This window comes from Schistocerca americana, chromosome 6 (assembly GCF_021461395.2).
Source record: "Schistocerca americana isolate TAMUIC-IGC-003095 chromosome 6, iqSchAmer2.1, whole genome shotgun sequence".
NCBI lineage: Eukaryota > Metazoa > Arthropoda > Insecta > Orthoptera > Acrididae > Schistocerca > Schistocerca americana.
The window spans coordinates 435,047,212-435,066,220 of NC_060124.1; the positions used below are offsets into that span (position 1 = coordinate 435,047,212).

The following is a 19,009-nucleotide window of genomic DNA, read 5'->3' on the forward strand; positions in this document are numbered from 1 at the left end:
CACAATTCAGAAAAGCTGGTAGTGGAGGGAAGGATCCAGTAGCCATTGAAATCAAGTGTGTTATGGTCACCTGCATGCTGTGCCACAGGGTAGTCTACCTTGCTCTTGGCCACAGTTTGGCAGTGGCCATCCATCCTGGTAGACAGCTGCTTGGTAATCATGCCAATATAAAAATCTGTGCAATAATTGCAGCAGAGGTGGCAAATGACATGGCTGCTTTCACAGGTGGCCTGGCCTCTGATGGGGATAGGATAAATCTGTGACAGGACTGGAATAGGAAGTGCTGGGTGGGTGGATAGGGCAGGTTTTGCACCTGGGTCTTCCAAAGGGATATGATCCTTGTGGCTAGGGGTTGGGATTGGGAGTAGCATATGGATGGACTAGAATGTTGTGGAGGTTTGGTGGGCACCAGAACACCACATTGGGGGGAGGGGGATGGGGGGGCGGGGGTATCTCGGTTAGGCTGTCCCTCATTTCAGGGCATGATGATAAGTAATCAAAGCCCTGGCAAAGGATGTGGTTCAGTTGTTCCAGTTCAGGGTGACACTAGGTAATGAAGGGGAGACTCCTTTGTGGCTGGTTCTTGGGTGTTGTGGAAGGATTGGGGGTATGAGGGGAAATGGCACAGGAGATTTTTTGTGGACTAGCTCTGGAGGATAGTGCCTGTCTCTGAAGGCCTTGGTGAGACCCTCAGCATACTGAGCAGAGGAATTTTTGTCACTGCAGTTACAGCATTCCCGGATTGCCAGGCTATATGGGAGGGTTTTTTTGGTGTGACAGGGATGACAGCTGTCAAATGCTGGTACTGTTGGTGGTTGGTGGGTTTAATGCAGACAGAGGAGCAGATGGAGCCATCAGAGAGGAGGAGGTCAACATCTAGAAAGGTGGCATACTGGATTGAGGAGGACCACATGAAGTGGATGTGAGAGAAGGTGTTGAGGTTGTGAAGGAATGAAGATAGGGTTTCTTGGCCCTGAGTCCATACTGTGAAGATATCATCAATGAACTTGAACGAGACTAGAGGTTTGGTGTTGTGGGAGGCTCAGAAGACTCCTTTAGATGGCCATAAGAACATTGGCATAAAAGGATGCCATGTAGGTGCCCATGGCTGTGCAGTGGATTTGTTTGTGTACCTTCCGTTCAAATGAGAAGTAGTTTTGAGTTAGGATGAACTTAGTAAGGTGTATGAGAAATGAGGTTGTGAGTTTGGAGTCTAAAGGACATTGGAAAAGGTAGTATTGAATAGCGGTAAGACCATGGGCAGAAGGGATGTTATTGTTTAGGGAGGTGGTGTCGACAGTGAGGAGTAGGGATCCAGGAGATAAAGGGGTGGGCTGGTGAAGAGTCGGTGAAGAAAGTTGTTGGTGTCTTTGACGTGCGAGGCTAGATTACAGGCAATTGGTTGGAGGTGCTGGTCAATGAGGGCTGAAATCCTTTCAGTGAGGGCGCAATAACCAACGACAATGGGGCGTCCTGGATTGCTGGATTTGTGTATTTTGGGGAACATGTAGAAGGTGGGTGTCTTAGGGGTGAGGAGAGAAATGGATTCAGGTGAGATGTTCTGGGAAAGGCCTAAGGCTTTAAGTAGGGATGGAGTTTGTGTTGGACTTCTGGGATGGGATCGCTCCAGCAGACTTCATGGGTGGAGGAGTCATATAATTGGCAGAGGCTTTCCGCCAGGTAGCCATTGCAATTCATAACAGCGGTGGAATCTTTGTCTGCAGGTAGGATGATGACCTCAGGATTTCTTTTGAGGTTATGTACGGCTGTTCTTTCTTCTGCTGAAAGGTTGGTGTTCAGAGGAAGGGACATGGAGAAGGATGGTGAGGCTAAGTAGGAGATAAGGAATTCCTGGAAGGACCAGCAGGTGGTTAGGTGGGAGGGGTGGAGGATCACCGTTGGATCACCGTTGGATGGTGGTATGAACTGGAAGAGGCAGGGTTCAGTGTTGGAATTAGGATGGTTTTGGTTGGAGGGATTGGTGGCAGAGAATGCTTGCATTGCAGAGATCAGGAGCAGGAGAGTAGGTCTTTGACAAGTCCAGCATGGTTAAATTTGGGTGTAGGGTGAAAGGTGAGGCCTTTGGATAGGACTAAAACTTCTGTGAAACTGAGGGTTTTGGTGGAAAGGCTAACAACAGTGTTACGGGAATGTTTTGGCTCTGAATTTGGATTTGGTGGAGGGTTGGTAGGGAATTTTGGGGGATGTGCCAAGTTGAAAGGTCAGCTAGGCAGGGTTTAGCTGCTATGAGGGGTGGATGAGGAGAGACACTGTGAGTACAATAGGGGTTGGATAGTGGTGGTCCGAGGTGGCAATAGGATGTCAGCAGGTTGGATAATTTATGGAGATAGTTTTTGGAAAGCTCCATCAGGTGCTGGACAAGATAGTCAGCCATTCTCTGGACTCTCCAGGTTCTCTTTGTCCACTTGAATTACATGCGGGTATGCTTAATTTTCAGGTATTAAATAGTGTAGTTTTTCCTTAGAATATCTCCACCAGGCACATTGTTTTTAATTTTAGTTTGGAAAGAATGTATCTTCTGTCGTTTCCAACACTGTGTATTGTCCTTCTTATTGGCTGCTCATTGTGGTGTTGTTGCAATTGTGGCTTTGGTGGTGGTGGTGGTGATGACAGTGGTGGAGTCGGTGGCACCAGCGGTGACAGTAGCAGTTATGGATGATAGATGAGGCAGATACATGTTGTGAACAAATTGCCTCCCCTTTTCTCAATCGGTAATGAGAGTGTGAGAATCATCACACTCACAACGTTGCCACCCATTTATCTGTTTGATGACCCTGTGCAGATTGATATGTGTGCCTACTAGTGAAATATTTTAACTAAAACACCAGACATTAATATCATTTCTTATATAACTCTCTCTCTAATTTCAGCATACGTTCATTTTGTGGCGAGTTCTTCAGGGCGAGCACTAAGTATTGACAGACATGTGGGATCACCACTGTGGCAGCATGACTATGGTTCACCTGTAATAGCTATGTATATTTTAGAAGACAGTGGCCTGGTTGCTGTTCCATTCACAAGTATTGCAGAGGAAACATTAGACCACCTTGTACTGCAGTTTGAAAATGATCCCACATCCATCAGCACTTTAAAGTTATAGTATGTATTTTACACTTTGTTATGTTTCACACTTACACATTCAATAAACAAAAATATTAATTCTAGATTATAGTTAATTAAGATTGCAGTGGATTTTGTGTGCATTCAAGAAGAAGAATAATCAGTGATTGCTTTTATAAAAATAATAATATATTTCAAGATTTTAAACATGGCTGCAGCAGCAACTGTTAAAATTCTTCACAATAAAGGATGGCAGCCAAAAACAGTTGCAGGATAGAATTTTTTTATTAAAATTCTTGACCAAGGTTTCGGTACATATAAATATACCTTCATCAGATTCACAATGAAGTAGGCCCCAAACCTGATATTAAGCTTTTCAGCATGGTTTTTGGGATGCAAATTTTCTTGAGTATCAGTTCTGTATTATCTCATGTTTGGTTCTTTATTAAGGCATAATGTTGTACGTGCCAGAAGATGAAACTGATGAAGGTATATTTATATGTACCGAAACCTTGGTCAAGAATTTTAATAAAAAAATTCTATCCTGCAACTGTTTTTGGCTGCCATCCTTTATTGTGAATAATAATATATGTTGTATATATTATTTCATGTCTGTAATACAAATAAGATGGAGAAAGTCAGGGCTATTTCAACTGGGAACCAATTTAAACATAAAATGTGCAAATCAAACAGAAAAATCCAAGCTTACTGGTAAATCAATTACCCACTTTATTTTATGCATTGTCAGTAACAGAGACATCTGTAATGAACTCCTTGAAATCACAAAGGGGAGGGGGACTGGAGCAGTGTTAGTCAAGTCACCTGCATAGGTCTTCCCCCTCTGCCCTCCACTATCAATTTTTTGCAATTCAAGGGTCTTTAGCAGTCTTTATTAACATGGATAGAGGAACTAGAGCATATGAAATCCAGAGGCGAAAACTTCCCCAGCTACATATATACCCCACAAGTCACCATATGGTGCGTGATGGGGGCTACCTTATACCACTAGTAGCCTTTCCCTATATGCCTTCCTTTGAACCATAATTACTCATATCTTGTCTTTGCAGTTCATATGCTGAATGTGTGCTGGTGGCAGTAGAATCATTCTGCAATCAGCCGCAAAAACTAATTCTGTAAATTGTATTAAAAGCGTTTCATGAAAAGAATGTTGTCTTCCCTCCAGAAACTACAATTTCAGTTTGCAAAGCATCTCCATTATACTTGCCTGTTGTTCATATCTGCCAGTAGCAAACCTGGCAGCATGCTTCCAAATTTCTTTTATGTCTTCCTTTAATTCAACTTGGTGTGGGTCCCAGCCACTCAAGCAGTACTCGAAAACGGGTTGCACTAAAGTTATGTTCCCAGTCATCTTTATAGATAAGCTACACTTTCCTAAAATCTTACATACTCATGCCATTTCATATTGCTTCGCAACATTACGACGAAATATTTAATCATTGTAAATTTCTTTAAAGTCAGTGCTGCCATTAGACTGTTGTTTATTTACAGTGTTAATGTGTAAACGTAACACTGCAAATAAACAACAGTCTGATGGCAGTACTGACTTTAAAAAAATATATTATTATTGTGGTCCCGCATTATGAAAAAAAAATTATTATACATTGTAAGTGTGTTAAGCAGCACACCACCAATACTCTATTTGAACATTATAGAGTTGTTTATTGTACTCATCGGCATTAACTTACTTTTTCTACATTTTTAGCAAGCCATCATTCACCCACTAAATAGAAATTCTGTCTAAATAATCCTGTGTCATCATACAGTCACACAATGATGACCCTTGCCCATGCACTACAGCATCATCAGCAAACAGTCAGAGAGAGAGAGAGAGAGAGAGAGAGAGAGAGAGAGAGAGAGAGAGAGAGAGAGAGAACAGGAGCATTTCCCTGGCAGGCATGCTCATGACAACACCTTTGTCTGTGATGAACATTTGGCCTTCAGGACAATATACTGGGTTGTATTACTTAAGAAGTCTTCAAGCTACCCAAAGTTGGGAACCTGTTCCTTATACTCAGATCTTCGTTAATAGCCAGCTGTGGGCCACTGTGTTGAATACTTTCTGGAAATCTAGGGATATAGACTCTGTCTGTTGCCATTCATCCATGGTTCACAGGATACTGTGCAAGAAAAGAACAAGCTGAGTCTCACATGAGCAATGCTTTCTAAAAGTGCACTTATTTGTAGATGGAACCATTTCTGCCTCAAGGAAATTTACTGTTTTTGAACCTAGAATATGTTCAAGAATTTTGCAACAAACCAATGTTGCGGTTATTGGTGAGTAGTTTTCCGGATCTGTTCTTGTATCCTTATATGCAGAAGCCAGCTGTGCTTTTTCCCACTCACTAGGGCTTTGTGCTGGGCAAGAGATTTGTAGTAAATGCAAGTTAAGTAGGAGGCCAATGCTCAAGAGTACTCACTGTAAACTGAATTAGGATTCCATTCAGATATGACATCTTATCTGGTTCCAACTCTTTCAGTTGCTTGTCTGTGCAACAGTTGCATATTTTGATATCCTCCATATGGGAGTCTTTGCAGTGGTCAAAGGATAGTATGTCTGTAGAATCATCTTGCCTGTACGATATTATTTTTTTTTTAATGCAAAACTTAAAACCTTTCCTTGTCTTCTATTGTCACACCAGACTGGTCGATATGTGACTGAAAATAATTCTTTGACCCATTTAGCAATTTTACATAGGACCGAATTTTCTCGGGTTCTCTGCAAGATAATTTACTAATATATGCTGGTACTAATTGTAAGCTTCTTGCATCGATCTTTTAACAGACATACAAATTTCCACTAACTTTGCCTGTTGACATTTTTGTGTCCGTTTTTGAACTGAGAGTGCAACAATCTCTATTGCCTCAACATTTTTCGAATTTTGTTATTAAACCACTCTTCTTGCTATATTTACTCAGAACATACTCCTCCACAGTACAATTTACAATCAGTTTGAACATCAGCCATAATTCCAGTTCGCCCACTATATTTGAACTAAATGGTAAACTAAAGGATACTAACAATGGTTTATCTACTCTTTCCAACATAAAAACTCTCCTAGTCTTCCTGATGGATTTATGAACATTAGTAACCATTGTTTGTAATTTTGACTAGTAAGAACTAATAAACAGCAAGATGTATAAAAGGTTTTAGGCTGAAGATTTATGGACTATTTCATAACAATAAACTGCTGCCGACGGGCGTGACGTCACAACTGTTTCCACTAAGTTCGTTTGAACAGTTGCCTGCGGGCTCACGCACATGCGCAGTTAAGTTGCGTATGAAAAGTACCTTCTCCCACTTCTGGGTACTTGAAGTGTGGCTGTTAGCTGCATCAGCAACAAGCAGCCAGATGCTACCAGGAAAAATTTTTCTGGTGCACCCAAGCTGCCAGATTCATGTATGCGCATAATAGTCTGGCTTGTAGTGAAGAGGGAGTTAGTTTCCACGTAAGCCATGTTTACATTTAGTGATTTGCAGCAAAATCACTAAATGCAGTAGGTACTGGGAGATGAAGAAGCTTGCACAGGATAGAGTAGCATGGAGAGCTGCATCAAACCAGTCTCAGGACTGAAGACCACAACAACAACTCTTCATTTACACTTCTCACATCAAATGAAAACAAATAGGTTTTCTGTGGCTGGGAACTATCAAGTAAATTAATATATATTTACATAATTACAGAAGGCTAACATATGTTATTGATTTCAGTTTTCTGATTTGATTTGATTTTCACATTTTGGCAGTCAGTCACCTTGCAGAACAATGAAGTTATTTTTGTTGGTTTGCTAAATAAATGTCGCTTTTATTAATGTTTTCCCCAGAGGCAGTCAATTTATTAGAAACAAAGTGTTTCATTCCACACTATTGGCTAGTTTCAACTTTTCACTGAATTTCAAGTGCACAGTTTCATCTTCTGGCACGTACAACATTATGCCTTAATAAAGAACCAAACATGAGATAATACAGAACTGATACTCAAGAAAATTTGCATCCCAAAAACCATGCTGAAAAGCTTAATATCAGGTTTGGGGCCTACTTCATTGTGAATCTGGGCATATGAATGTGTACTTTAAGCCGAATTTTGCATTTTAGTATGGTTTACAAAATTCAAATGATCTTGGAGTATCCGATTTCTTTTATGACGTCATGTAAAATCTCTTAATACTATATATGTATGAACGTACTGGCTTCTTATGTCATCGTAGTTGCCCACATGTAGTAACGCCTGTTTTCTGGCTCTCTCTGGCAACTGCTGAAACAAAATTATTTCTAACAGGTTGTGGGAAAATATTGCAAATGGTGCTTTGAAAAGCATTAGTTTCGAAGTAAATTTCCTTTTTGCAAGGTGAATTATGTTACATGTGTGGATGTGCAATATATTTCTGAAATCACAGAGCGTTTGACTCTCTTTTAAAACCACACACGAGCCCAAAGATCAGACATTAATGTCATTATTTAAAATTTTACTGACATGTTTGTGTGGTGTAACTGAAAGTGTAACACATGAAAGAAAGACCACTATTATATGTGAAAGTTTTAACTTTTCTTGTAGCTACACTATGTATATTAATTTAAACGGTTAACTTCTCCTACTTGTGTGTTCACACTACGTAACAGTGATGTTGCTGTTGGCTGACTACATCACATGTCCTATGCCCTGAATATGTGTTGTCACTGGCTGGCAAGGTCACGTGATGTGAGCTATGATTGGCTTACAAAAGCGCATTTCAATCTCGATTTCAATGCTTTGGAAACTAATGTGCTGTATTGAGAGAGAGAGAGAGAGAGAGAGAGAGAGAGAGAGAGAGAGAGAGAGAGAGAGAGGTGGTGAAGGGGGGGGGGGGGGGGGGAGATCTGTGATGTGCAGCAGCATATACGCTGCATATTGTCATATTATGAAAATCTCTCTCTCTCACTCAAGTGTATAAAATCTTTGCCATTCAAAGTATTGATATTTTTACAGCTCCAAGGGACTCTCTGTCACTTATTATTATTCATCTTGGTAGAAGTGTATTTTGATGGGGGGGGGGGGAGTCTGTTTTTAACTGGGAAATCCGGGAAAAATCAAGGAACTTTTTTTTTTCTTTGTCCACATACACACTCTGAATGTATTTCCGTTGCATGTGGGTTGTTAAACTAGCTGCTCAAGACAGTCTTCATAAAATGTGTTGAGAACCTACAGCACTGTCTGCCTCTACCACCTGCAGTGAATCAATAAATATCCCATTCTCTATGGGGGCACATTAAAGTCACCTGATAAGGGTACCTGTGCACTTCTGAGTGTAGACTTTCTTTAAGTGATTCTACAACTGTTGTGGTGGAATCAGATGGCTAGTAAAAACATCCAATGACTGTCTTGAGTTCATCTAGGCCAGCTAATTGTGTCCAGATACGTTTACAGACAGACTCAATTTCGATGTTGATTGACAACATACTTGTTGATTGCAGTGAGCACTCTGCATCCTTGATGTCTAACCTGTCTTTATATATGTTCCATGCCTCGTTAAATATTTTGGAGCTTTATGCTTTCCCAAGTATATTTTGAGCATGACAGCTTTCCTGGAGAGCAGTAAATTCAGGAAATGTGTTATGAATGCCTCTACAATTTACTGTTAAATTTTTGATGCTCAAAGTGTCTTTATTTTGTGTGATCTGATTTTGCTCACTGCATGTCGACTAGTGAGAGTTTATCACAGGTCCTCAATCAATTGCCTAGCCTAAAAAAAAAACACTTGCTCTCCACAAGTACTCTGCTACCCGAGTAGCTGCTGCCTCTTTGTAGTGCCCTCCTCACTTACAAGGAGAGTCCTACAATTTTCCAACTCATGACACAGGTTCAAAAATCTGCAACCAAAACCATCACAGAATCAACAGAGCCTCTGGTCAAAATTCTCCACTTGGGTTCAAACCAAAGGACCCCAATCAATTGTGTGCCAGATATTGCAAATTGTGACCTCTGCTGACACCCCATGACAGAGGCCAGCAGTTGTCACCATTTCCATCAGCCACCTGTAGGGACTGAGGATGGCTTCAGAAACCAAGCGACGGATGTCATTGGTGCCAACATGAGCCGCAACTTGAAGATGACTGTGCGTTGCATCCTCAATAACCATAGGCAGAGCCGCCTCCACATCTCAGATGACGCTGCCCAGCAGACATTCTGAGTGCACATTGAACTTCTTTCCAGCCGTGAATACTATTTTCCTAATGGCTCCCCATATTGAACCTCTACCTTGAGTGACACAAATGCTTGACAACCTGCCACTCACTCTGCAATGAGTGCAGTTGCCTCACATCTGATACACTGGAAGGTTCATTGCCATTAGAGCCCCCATGCAAAACAAGGCAAAAGTGAAGTATCCCATGTGACATGCCAGTTCATCAGCACCACTACACATTGAGACAAACAGTTGACCACAGCCAACACATCTTGATCTTTTTGCAAACTTTGGCCGCCCCCACACAGCAAGCACACTCCCTATCCATTCTGTTGCTAAAATTAAAATCAAAGCAAAAAGTATGAAAAAGGATAAAAATTACCCTGCGCCTGTTAGGCAAGGATTTGCACTATCAAACTTGTTAAAAACACAAACACGAGCTACTAGAGAACACCAAGTCTGTCACTGCCACTAGTTCCATGCACACTGGCAGGCACAAACAAAGGTTCTGTCCTTACAGTTCATGAATAGAGGCTGACATCTGACAAGGAAATGTAACTAAGAAACAGCAGATGGTGCTAAGATACATTACAAAAACTAAAAGTTACAAAAAGAATGAGAACAACAACAACAAATGATTCGTGTTGTCTTTTACTTCATGTACGATACATATACTCTCCTAATTCCACACTCTAAAAATTTTACATACACGCTCCGAATAATTGCCTCATTCTGCCCACATATTCATCCTGCTTCCACTATTGAGCATATCACTCAGGTCTTACATGAGGTTCTTATACATTTCGCTCTTTCTTTTTTTCCTATTATTCATTGCATTTGTCTTTCTGTTGTCATTCATCTGTATGCCTCTGCATTTCACCCTGTATAGTTAACTCTCCTCTATTGCATTTCTACTTCATATTTGTATATGCATTCCTCCTCCTGTTCATCTCCTCATGATGATCAGTCAGTGCAGCGTTTGACCTATTATTTCTTCTCTTACTCCAGCACTCAGTTTTTTTTCCTCACTTAGCCTCCCTTTGAGCTTTTTAATCTTTGCCAGCCATTTCATCTCCTGACATCATTTTGATCATGCTGCTTTGTTATCAACATCCTTATTATTGCTCATCAGCTGTAAATTTTGGGCCTCTGCTTGATATTGAATAGTTCATTATTTGTTTATGTGTCATTGATGTTTTCTCTACTATCATATATAATTAATTTGCCTATTTCTTTTGGCATCACACAACTGCACATCGTAGATAAGCATACATTGGTGTACTGTATCAGTATTCCTTGCTGTTGCTGCTATTTCTCTTGTCACAATTTCTTTCCCTTAACCCTGTTTCCCCTTTTCACATCTCTCTATTTACATTTTTTGCTTGATGGTATATTTCCTAAATTTTCGTGAATTAACTGGAAGGTAGAATGCAACTCTTGTGACTGGGAAATTGTCATGATCTCTAATTACTGCGTCACTCCTTTGCCCCAAATTATCACTGGCTACTCTTGAATACCAGCGTGGCGATTTTGAAAGCCTGCCAGAGGGCACGGAACACGGTGATGGCCACGCTACATCTGCGAGCTCTAGTATTGCCTCTGCACCGCTGGCCTCACGGTTGACACAGGACCACGTGCCCCTAGCTGGCAGATTAGTGCTTGCAGCTACACTACAAAGCTAGGTGCACTGCTGCTCTGCCTCCTGTTTTGTACTTTCTGTGCTCACGTATCATTCTCCTCTTGGTTTACTCATTTGGACTTTGTTAGTCTGTTGTGCCATCTCCTTTGTACGTTTTCCTCTTGTTGTTGTCATTCTGTTCACACTCGTAAAAATATTGTTGACAGCCCCTGGCTGGTCAGACAGTCTCTGTGGATTTTTTTGAGTTGTTCCCAAACTTTGAAAGATTCTAGCCACAATAATTGGCACTGAGGTAAAAGGATAACACTATCCCATGGATGAAAAACTCGTGCATCTCACAGAACAACAGCAGCAACAGCTCCTCCTGCAGCAGCAATTGCAATAACACCATCAAACTGAGTTTCTCCAACAGCTAACAGCTTTTGAAGACTCAGCTGCAGGTTTAGGATTTGCACCCAATACAGGCAGCAATCCACCCATGTTTCTGCCTTTTAACAATGGCAAATAGAATATGAACATGTATTTACAGTGACCGCAACAGCTTTTCATTGCCTTTTGGGTCTGTGAAGATGCTCTCCAATGCTTACTTTTCCTTTCGTGGGCTTCCACAGACATTTTTCTTGCTGAAGACATTGGCTTCTCTCTCTCAAACCCAGTCACACTCACATTCGAGAAGATGAGTACATTGCTATTGAATTATTATTCACAACAATTCCATGGGTCACTTTGTGACTTGAATTTTGTCTATATCACAAGCAACCTGCTCGTGCTTATCACTCCTGGGTGACCAATTTACAAAGGCTGAGCAATTTCACTTGTGCGGATGCATAATACAAAGTCTCTTATATTTATTCTTTAATTCAAGACATAGAGACCCAATTGTGTTGCAGGCCTCAAACTGGACAACCCTTGGACAGTATTTCGAAAATTGCACGCCCTTTCAGAATCACAGCAAATGAGTGCCTCATAACTCGACCACAAGTACCAACAGCCCAGCTGCCCCAGCTTGGGGGGGGCAAAATACTCAGTAACCTCTTCCCGAATGGTGACGTCATAATTCGTCAATTTCTAAAGTTTTAAAGACCTCTGAACAGCCAGTCGCATCCCATTGGCATGGACACAGGGTCTTCAATCATGTCCAGATGTCTTCTGCACTGTCCAGATCACTATGTGCACTGCACTTGTGAAAAAATGGGTAGCTCTAAATTGTCTGCTGTAAACTGTCGGACAGTTGATTCCCATTCCCTGCATGCATCAAGGTGGTGGTGGTGGTGGTGGTGGTGGTTGGTGTTTAACGTCCCGTCGACAACAAGGTCATTAGAGGCGGAGCGCAGGCTCGGGTTAGGGAAGGATTGGGAAGGAAATGGGCCGTGCCCTTTCAAAGGAACCATCCCGGCATTTGCCTGAAACGATTTAGGGAAATCATGGAAAACCTAAATCAGGATGGCTGGAGACGGGATTGAACCGTCGTCCTCCCGAATGTGTATCAAGGGATAGTGCATAAACTTCGAGCAGTTGTTCCCCGTGGCGGTCTTTTCACTACGAAGTTGTTTATCAGTCTCAGAGTTGTGAGCATAGACGTTTGTTTCTAGGTGGACGTAGGAGTACCATTTCATTGGTGAACCTCCAAACATATGCTCCTCTGGGTTCCTTTGAATTAGCCCCACCCTCCTGTATTTTGGTTGCGTATTGTGACAGTTCAGTTCTCCTCAGTAGTCAGTTCACAATTGCCACCACTTACTCAAAGGTCACACTGTTGATATTGCTGTTTGTCATCGATAGTCACTTGGCCAGAAAATTTTTTGATCCAGATGCCTTCTAGTCATTTGGATTCCATATCGCTGATGAGGTTCAGTTCATTTCTGATACTTTTCCATTCCAGGAGCTTGATGACCTTTGTGCTGCTTTTGCACCTGTATTCAAACCTAGCCTGAGGTGTGCCACAGATTTTCAAGCTCTCATCTCTGTGTGTCCAGACACAGTGCCCCATTTCCGCCAGGCCCAACCCATTCCAGTCTCCTTAAGGACACTTGTCAGGCAGGAACTTGATAGCCTCCATGAAGCTGGAGAGTGATTGAATCTCTTAAAACCAGCACTTTGGTCACATTTTTGGCAGTGGTCAAGAAACCCAATGGTTCCCTTTAGCTATGCAGACATCAAATTGACAGTCAGTGCCTAGGCTCAAGTGGAAACGTACTCTGTACTGTGTCCAAGAGGACCTCCTCACAAAGCTAGTAGGAGGTGAATACTTTTCCAAGATAACCTTGCCGATGCGTACTTCCAGATCCTGCTGGATGAGAAGTCACAAAGCATTTTGGTTATCAGCTCTCCCTTCAGCTTATATAAATACAAGCACTTGTCTGTCGGGATCTCTTCCACTTGGGTGATCTTCCTGAGGTACCTGGAACAGTTAATTATGTCCATCCGTACTTGCACTATCTATCATAACAACTTAATTGTCACACGTATTATGTGTCAGGACAACATGTGCAACCTTTGTACCCTATTTATTATGTTGTGTGACACAGGGCTCATGTGCTGCTACACAAATGCCAGTTCTTTCAGGAGCAAGTGGAAGACCTCAGACACTTGCTCAACAATGAAGGGATCCAGCCCACTGACTGCAACATCGCAGTCATTGACACTCTACCAAAAACCTACAGAAGATGCAGGCTTTTTTGGGAAAAGCAAATTATTGTTCTAAGTGCCTCGCACAAGTGGCCCATATTATGCATCCAATAAAACAGGTGTGGAAGAGAGGCATTCAGTAGAGGTGGATGGCTGCCTGTGAGCATGCTTTCTCAAAGTTGAAGCGTATGCTATGCATGGCATCTAACCTTAAGCTCTTTTCCGCATCACATCCTCTGGTTTTGGCCACAGATGCCATGTCATGTCATGTCATGTCATGTCATGTCATATGGCACTGATGCAGTGCTGGCGCATAGGAACAGCATGTATTGAGCAACCAGTTGCCTGTGCATCAAAGATGCTGACACTAGCTCAAAAGAACTACTTACAGGTAGAAAAAGAAGATTTAGCAATTATCTTTGCAATTAAGAAGTTCCATGTTTACCTATTTGCAACTAAGTTTACACTCATTACAGGTCACCTACCACAATTAGTGCTTTCAGACTGCACTCCTGCCTTTCAGAGCAGACACCAAGATGCCTCCACCGTTGGGCACTTTTTCTCAGCCACTACCATTACACCATTAAATGCAAGCCCACAGCATAACATGCAAATGCAGACATTCTCTCTCACCTACCCACAGGACCAGGCACAGCCTTTGACCAGCAGGAATTCTCGTGTTTGGATAGTTGCCCTCAAATCGTTGCTGCCATGTTCCACAACCCTATCTTATGGCACATGATGCACTACATGCTTCATGAGTTCCCCATATACTTTCCGAAGAACACCAATCTGGAGTTCCAGGCTTGGGCTCATGTCTCCCACTGTCTGTCAGTCATCACCAATGTTCTCGTGCTTGATACTGAGGCAGATACTCATCATGTCACCATACTAATCACCCTGCGACTTCCTGTTTGACAACTCCTCCATCTTTGGCATTGAGTTGTGTCACAGACAAAAGTCCTTATGCAGCAACAAGCATACTGGCCAGGTCTGGAAAAGAACATAGAAGCCATGGTGAGCAGCTATTCCGCTTACACCCAGCATCAGGCCGTTCCACCTCAATCTTTTGCCACCTAATCCAGCCTCATTGCCCATGGGACTTTTTTAATTTGGATTTTGTGGGTCCCTTTCTGGGTTCTGTGTGGCTCATTGTCTTGGATGCTTACTTTAACTACCCGTTTGTGGTCAGCAGGCATGCACCACAACAGTCATCACACTTAACGCACTCATCCAGATTCTCACCATCGAAGGGCTTCCCCAAACTGTCATGTCGAATAGTGGCTCCAATTCGTGGCAATGGCTTTCAAACATTTCTTTTAAACCTTTCTGCAGCTCAAACAGCATCAAACACTTATTCAGTCCACCGTTTCTCTCATCCTGCAATGGTGAAGCAGAGTATATGGTGTGTTAAAAGCTGTGGCAACCACCACCACAGCTGCACTCATAATGTTCTTGAGCATATACAGGACCATTCCTGTCCATAATTGTAACCCAGTGGAACTCCCCCATGAGTGGCAACTGTGTACGCTCCTTGATCTTCTAGCCCCACAGCTCCGGGAACCCTGGAGTCATGCTAGCCAACTCTGTCCACACATGCTGACAGCACCGCTGTCAGACCTAGAAGGCTCATCTTTGTTGTTCTACAACGGTATGGATATAACTTGCAGTATTGAAAACCACCTGCAGGTCCCATGAACATGGGCATTGAGGTGGAGATCTCACTGCAGCCTCTGCAACTGCAACCAATGTCATCCACATTGCCATGTCCCAACATGTTGCAGGATGCCCCTGGTTTCTTCCACCAGTCAGCAGGCTTCAGTGCCGGGACACCAAGCATTCCACCAGTTCACCTTCCAAAGCATCGTCCAGGATGCTTCCAGCATACACACCCATGTTCTGTTGTGGAGGCTACTTGTGTACCACTGTCAGTTTCTCCTATTACAGTCATGAATAGTTTGCAGGAAGAATGATTGTGGTAAACCCTCATGTGGGCCCAAATCTCTCTAATTTTATCTTCATGGTCATTTCATGAAATACAGTAGGAGAAAGCATTACATTTGTTGACTCATATAGGGAAGTATGTTCTTGGAACTCGAAGAATAAAGCACACCATGATGCAGACTGCCTCTCCTGCAGCATGTGCCTCTATAGTTGATTGCTTTTTTCGTGATGCTTTCAAGCTTACTTCATGATCCTGTACTGAAATGTGCTGCTCTTCTTTGAATCTTCTCTATTGTCCCTTTCAACCTATCTGCACAGGTCCCATACTCATGAACAATATTCAAGTATTGGTTGAGTGAGGGTTTCATAAGTTATCTTCATTGTTCAGAGATTATATTTCCTGCAGATGCTTCCAATGAATCTCAGTGTGGCATCTGCCAAATTCTGTGATCAACTTTATGTGGTCATGCCACTTTAAATGTAATTTGCATCTCTTGTAGATATTTTATGAAAGTAACTGATTCCAGTGATTGTTCTGCAATTGGGCAGTCTTTGGTGGTTTTTTTTTTTTTTTTTTTTTTTTTTTTTTTTTTTTTTTTTTTTTTTACCACTCACAATAATTGCATACTTCATTCTTTCACAGTGCTTGAAAGCATATATGTATGTACTTTTTACTTTATTTTCTTATTACCTTGTCCCGGTAAAGTGTACAGATTTAATAATGTCTTCTGCGTTCAAAAACTAAAATGCAGTAGTCATGTCAAATCTGTTCATTTTTATAAAAACAAACTCTGACATGATCGACTTTCATAAACAGTAGATTGTTACAGTCCAGTGTCTGCGAACAAGCATCTTGTAAACAGCAAAACTGCTTAGCTGTTCAAATGTAACTGTTGTGAGCATCTGTGGTAAGTGGTTGGAGGGCAGTGAAACCACAAGTAGGTGACAAAGTGTTGGATGTCCATATTTTATTGCAGAACATAGAGGTTGGAGGCTTGTCCACTCTGTAAAATAGGGTAGGTGATGATCTGTGGCAGATCTGATGACAGAGTACAATGCTGGTTCCGGTAAAAGTGTTTTGTAGCTCACAGTTTTGTGCTTATTGTTAAATATTGGGCTCCACATCAGGTGACCCCTACATGTGCCCAAGTTAACCCAACAACATTGTCAATTACATTGAAATTGGATTGTGGATCAGTGCAAAAGTGTGACCTGGTTAGATGAATTATGTTTCTTGTTACAAAAGGTTGATGGCCGTACCCAGATATGCAGGTGTCCCGGCAAACACTTGCTCAAAACATGCACCATAGGATGGACAAAGGGAGATGGGAGCAGTATTATCCTGTGGAGGACACTCTACTGGGCTTTCATGGGACTTGGTAGTAATCAAAGCCACCATGACAACTGTGGACAAAGAGAACATATTTATAAACCAGCTGCATCTCTTCATTCTCGGCGTCTCCCCGATGGCATCTTGCAGCAGGATAAATGTCCATGCCGTAGGGTCAGAATTTTGTTACAGTTGTTTGAGGACCATGATAGTGAACTCGAGTTGGTGTCCTGGCCACAAAATTCATGTGATCTGAACCCAAAGGAACAAGCCGGAACAATACTGGGTGCCAACCCATTAACCACATGGTCATGGTGTTTTGGCTCATGAGTGTACTTGACATGTAAATGATTATCCACTATCACTGGATCAGCAGCATGTTATCAGTAGGAGTGCTTTCCTGTAGACAGCTATCAATGCGGGATGACAGTTCTGTTGTGGTTATTTGCCTTTTGTGGTGTTACTGCTTGATGAGGACATGTAACCTGTTGAAGTGGAATTGCTGGATCATTTTTGTAGACAGCACTCGATGTTTATTTCCACACTAACTCAATAAAAACATATAAAATTTTTGAGTCATCATCTTCCGGGAAGGAAATAAATTCATCAGAGTTTGGTTTAAGGAGCAGCAAAAATCCACAGACGAAAACTTCTTTTTTTGATTTTCATCATTCTTTAGTTTCTTGACAACTCACATGCATTATTTTTCTTCCGTCTGGTTTTATATTCACCCAAATATCAAAGAGGCAGAAAGTATGTTTGGCACTAACCTCCAGGAGAAACAGATTATATTACTGCGAATAGAAACATTTAAAATACAAAACAACGCTCCAAGCTTTAAAAACTGTTTCTTCATTAGCGAAGATAGAGCAGTTGGTTGGTACAAATTGGAAATTGTCATTACACAAATTTTGTTAATTATTGTACAGTTCTGTGCATTCTGTAATGAATATTCCCAATCAATGTATTAATAACTGCAGATATTAAAACAAAATAACATACATTGAAAGTTTTAAGAATGGAAGTTAAAGTCTGAAGTCAGATTCATTACCTGTACCTTCCTGAATCTCATGTGCAGCTCAGAGGATGTTGTGCAATAAATCTCACATTTTTTGAAAGTGATCTACTCAGTAATATTGTACAGCCTTCAGTCTATCTCATTTACTTTCAATGTTATTGAGTAACAGGAAATATTTAGTGATAACATGGGCCGTTTAGGGCCCACTCAGGGGAAAGAAACAAGAATGGAATAAGAGCTCACAGATGATGGTGAATTTCTGACTTAAAGTAGTTTGGCTATAATAACAAGTTTGCATTGAGGTGGACTCCGAAGTCCCATATTGCTTTTCTGCATTCAGGATCAATTCAGGAGAACAGCAGAAGTGTACAATAATTAGCAAGAAAAGCTTGTACTGCATCGTAGACAGTGACACAGTGGTGCAAGAACAAATTCTAGAATTTGGAGAATATTTTTTGGAAGAGTGCAGCATTTACAACATTGACAGTCTCCTAGCAGTGCTGTCAAACATTAAGGGTACCAGAAGCACACTAATTGCCTATCCTTCCCAGCAAGCAGATAGAGAGAAACCAGTCAGTTTACCCCTGCTGTATGAAACTGCTAGCAGCTATTATATATGTCCAACCTTGTTATTCTATCTCTCTTTTAGGAATTCATGTAACAAATAACTATCACACATTTCTTGTCTTCATTTTAAAATGATCCAAAGATTATTGAGAAGCTTGCTGTTGTTGAGCATTCAATAAACATGACACCCACCTTGCACAAAGTCTTCTCATAGTTAATTTTTAATGTAAAATGTGCTGCACCATTTCTTCTGATATTTCTATGGCTTCTACTATTTGATCCAGCTTTAACCACCAGTTCTCCAATACCATATATTATGTTTTTTCCCTTTTTTATCGTGTGAACCATATTCAGGAAAATTGTGGCCCGTGTGTCAACTGATAAAAATGAGGGAGCAGATGTCTTATAACCTCTGACCATATATTGAAGAATTTCCTTTGATACTAAACAATATACACAAGTCAACATTCTGACAGCTTACTATCCTCATCTATCAATTTCAGCTAAACACACACAATACTATTCCACTAAAAAGCTATATAAACTAACTTACGTCTCATACCAGGCTGCAATGTGGCTTGCATTACTATGTAACATGTGCCAGTATAACAGACACAAGATC

At 41.4% G+C, this 19,009-nt stretch overlaps 1 protein-coding gene across 1 annotated transcript in view; it reads left to right on the plus strand.

The window, feature by feature from the left end:
* The window catches only part of LOC124619518 (serine/threonine-protein kinase/endoribonuclease IRE1), a 143,748-nt gene that overhangs the window by 64,916 nt on the left and 59,823 nt on the right, over nucleotides 1-19,009 (plus strand). Inside the window, exon 7 of the mRNA XM_047145965.1 lies at nucleotides 2,892-3,120. Coding sequence (XP_047001921.1) covers nucleotides 2,892-3,120 — 229 coding nt within the window. The remainder of the gene's footprint in view (nucleotides 1-2,891; nucleotides 3,121-19,009) is intronic.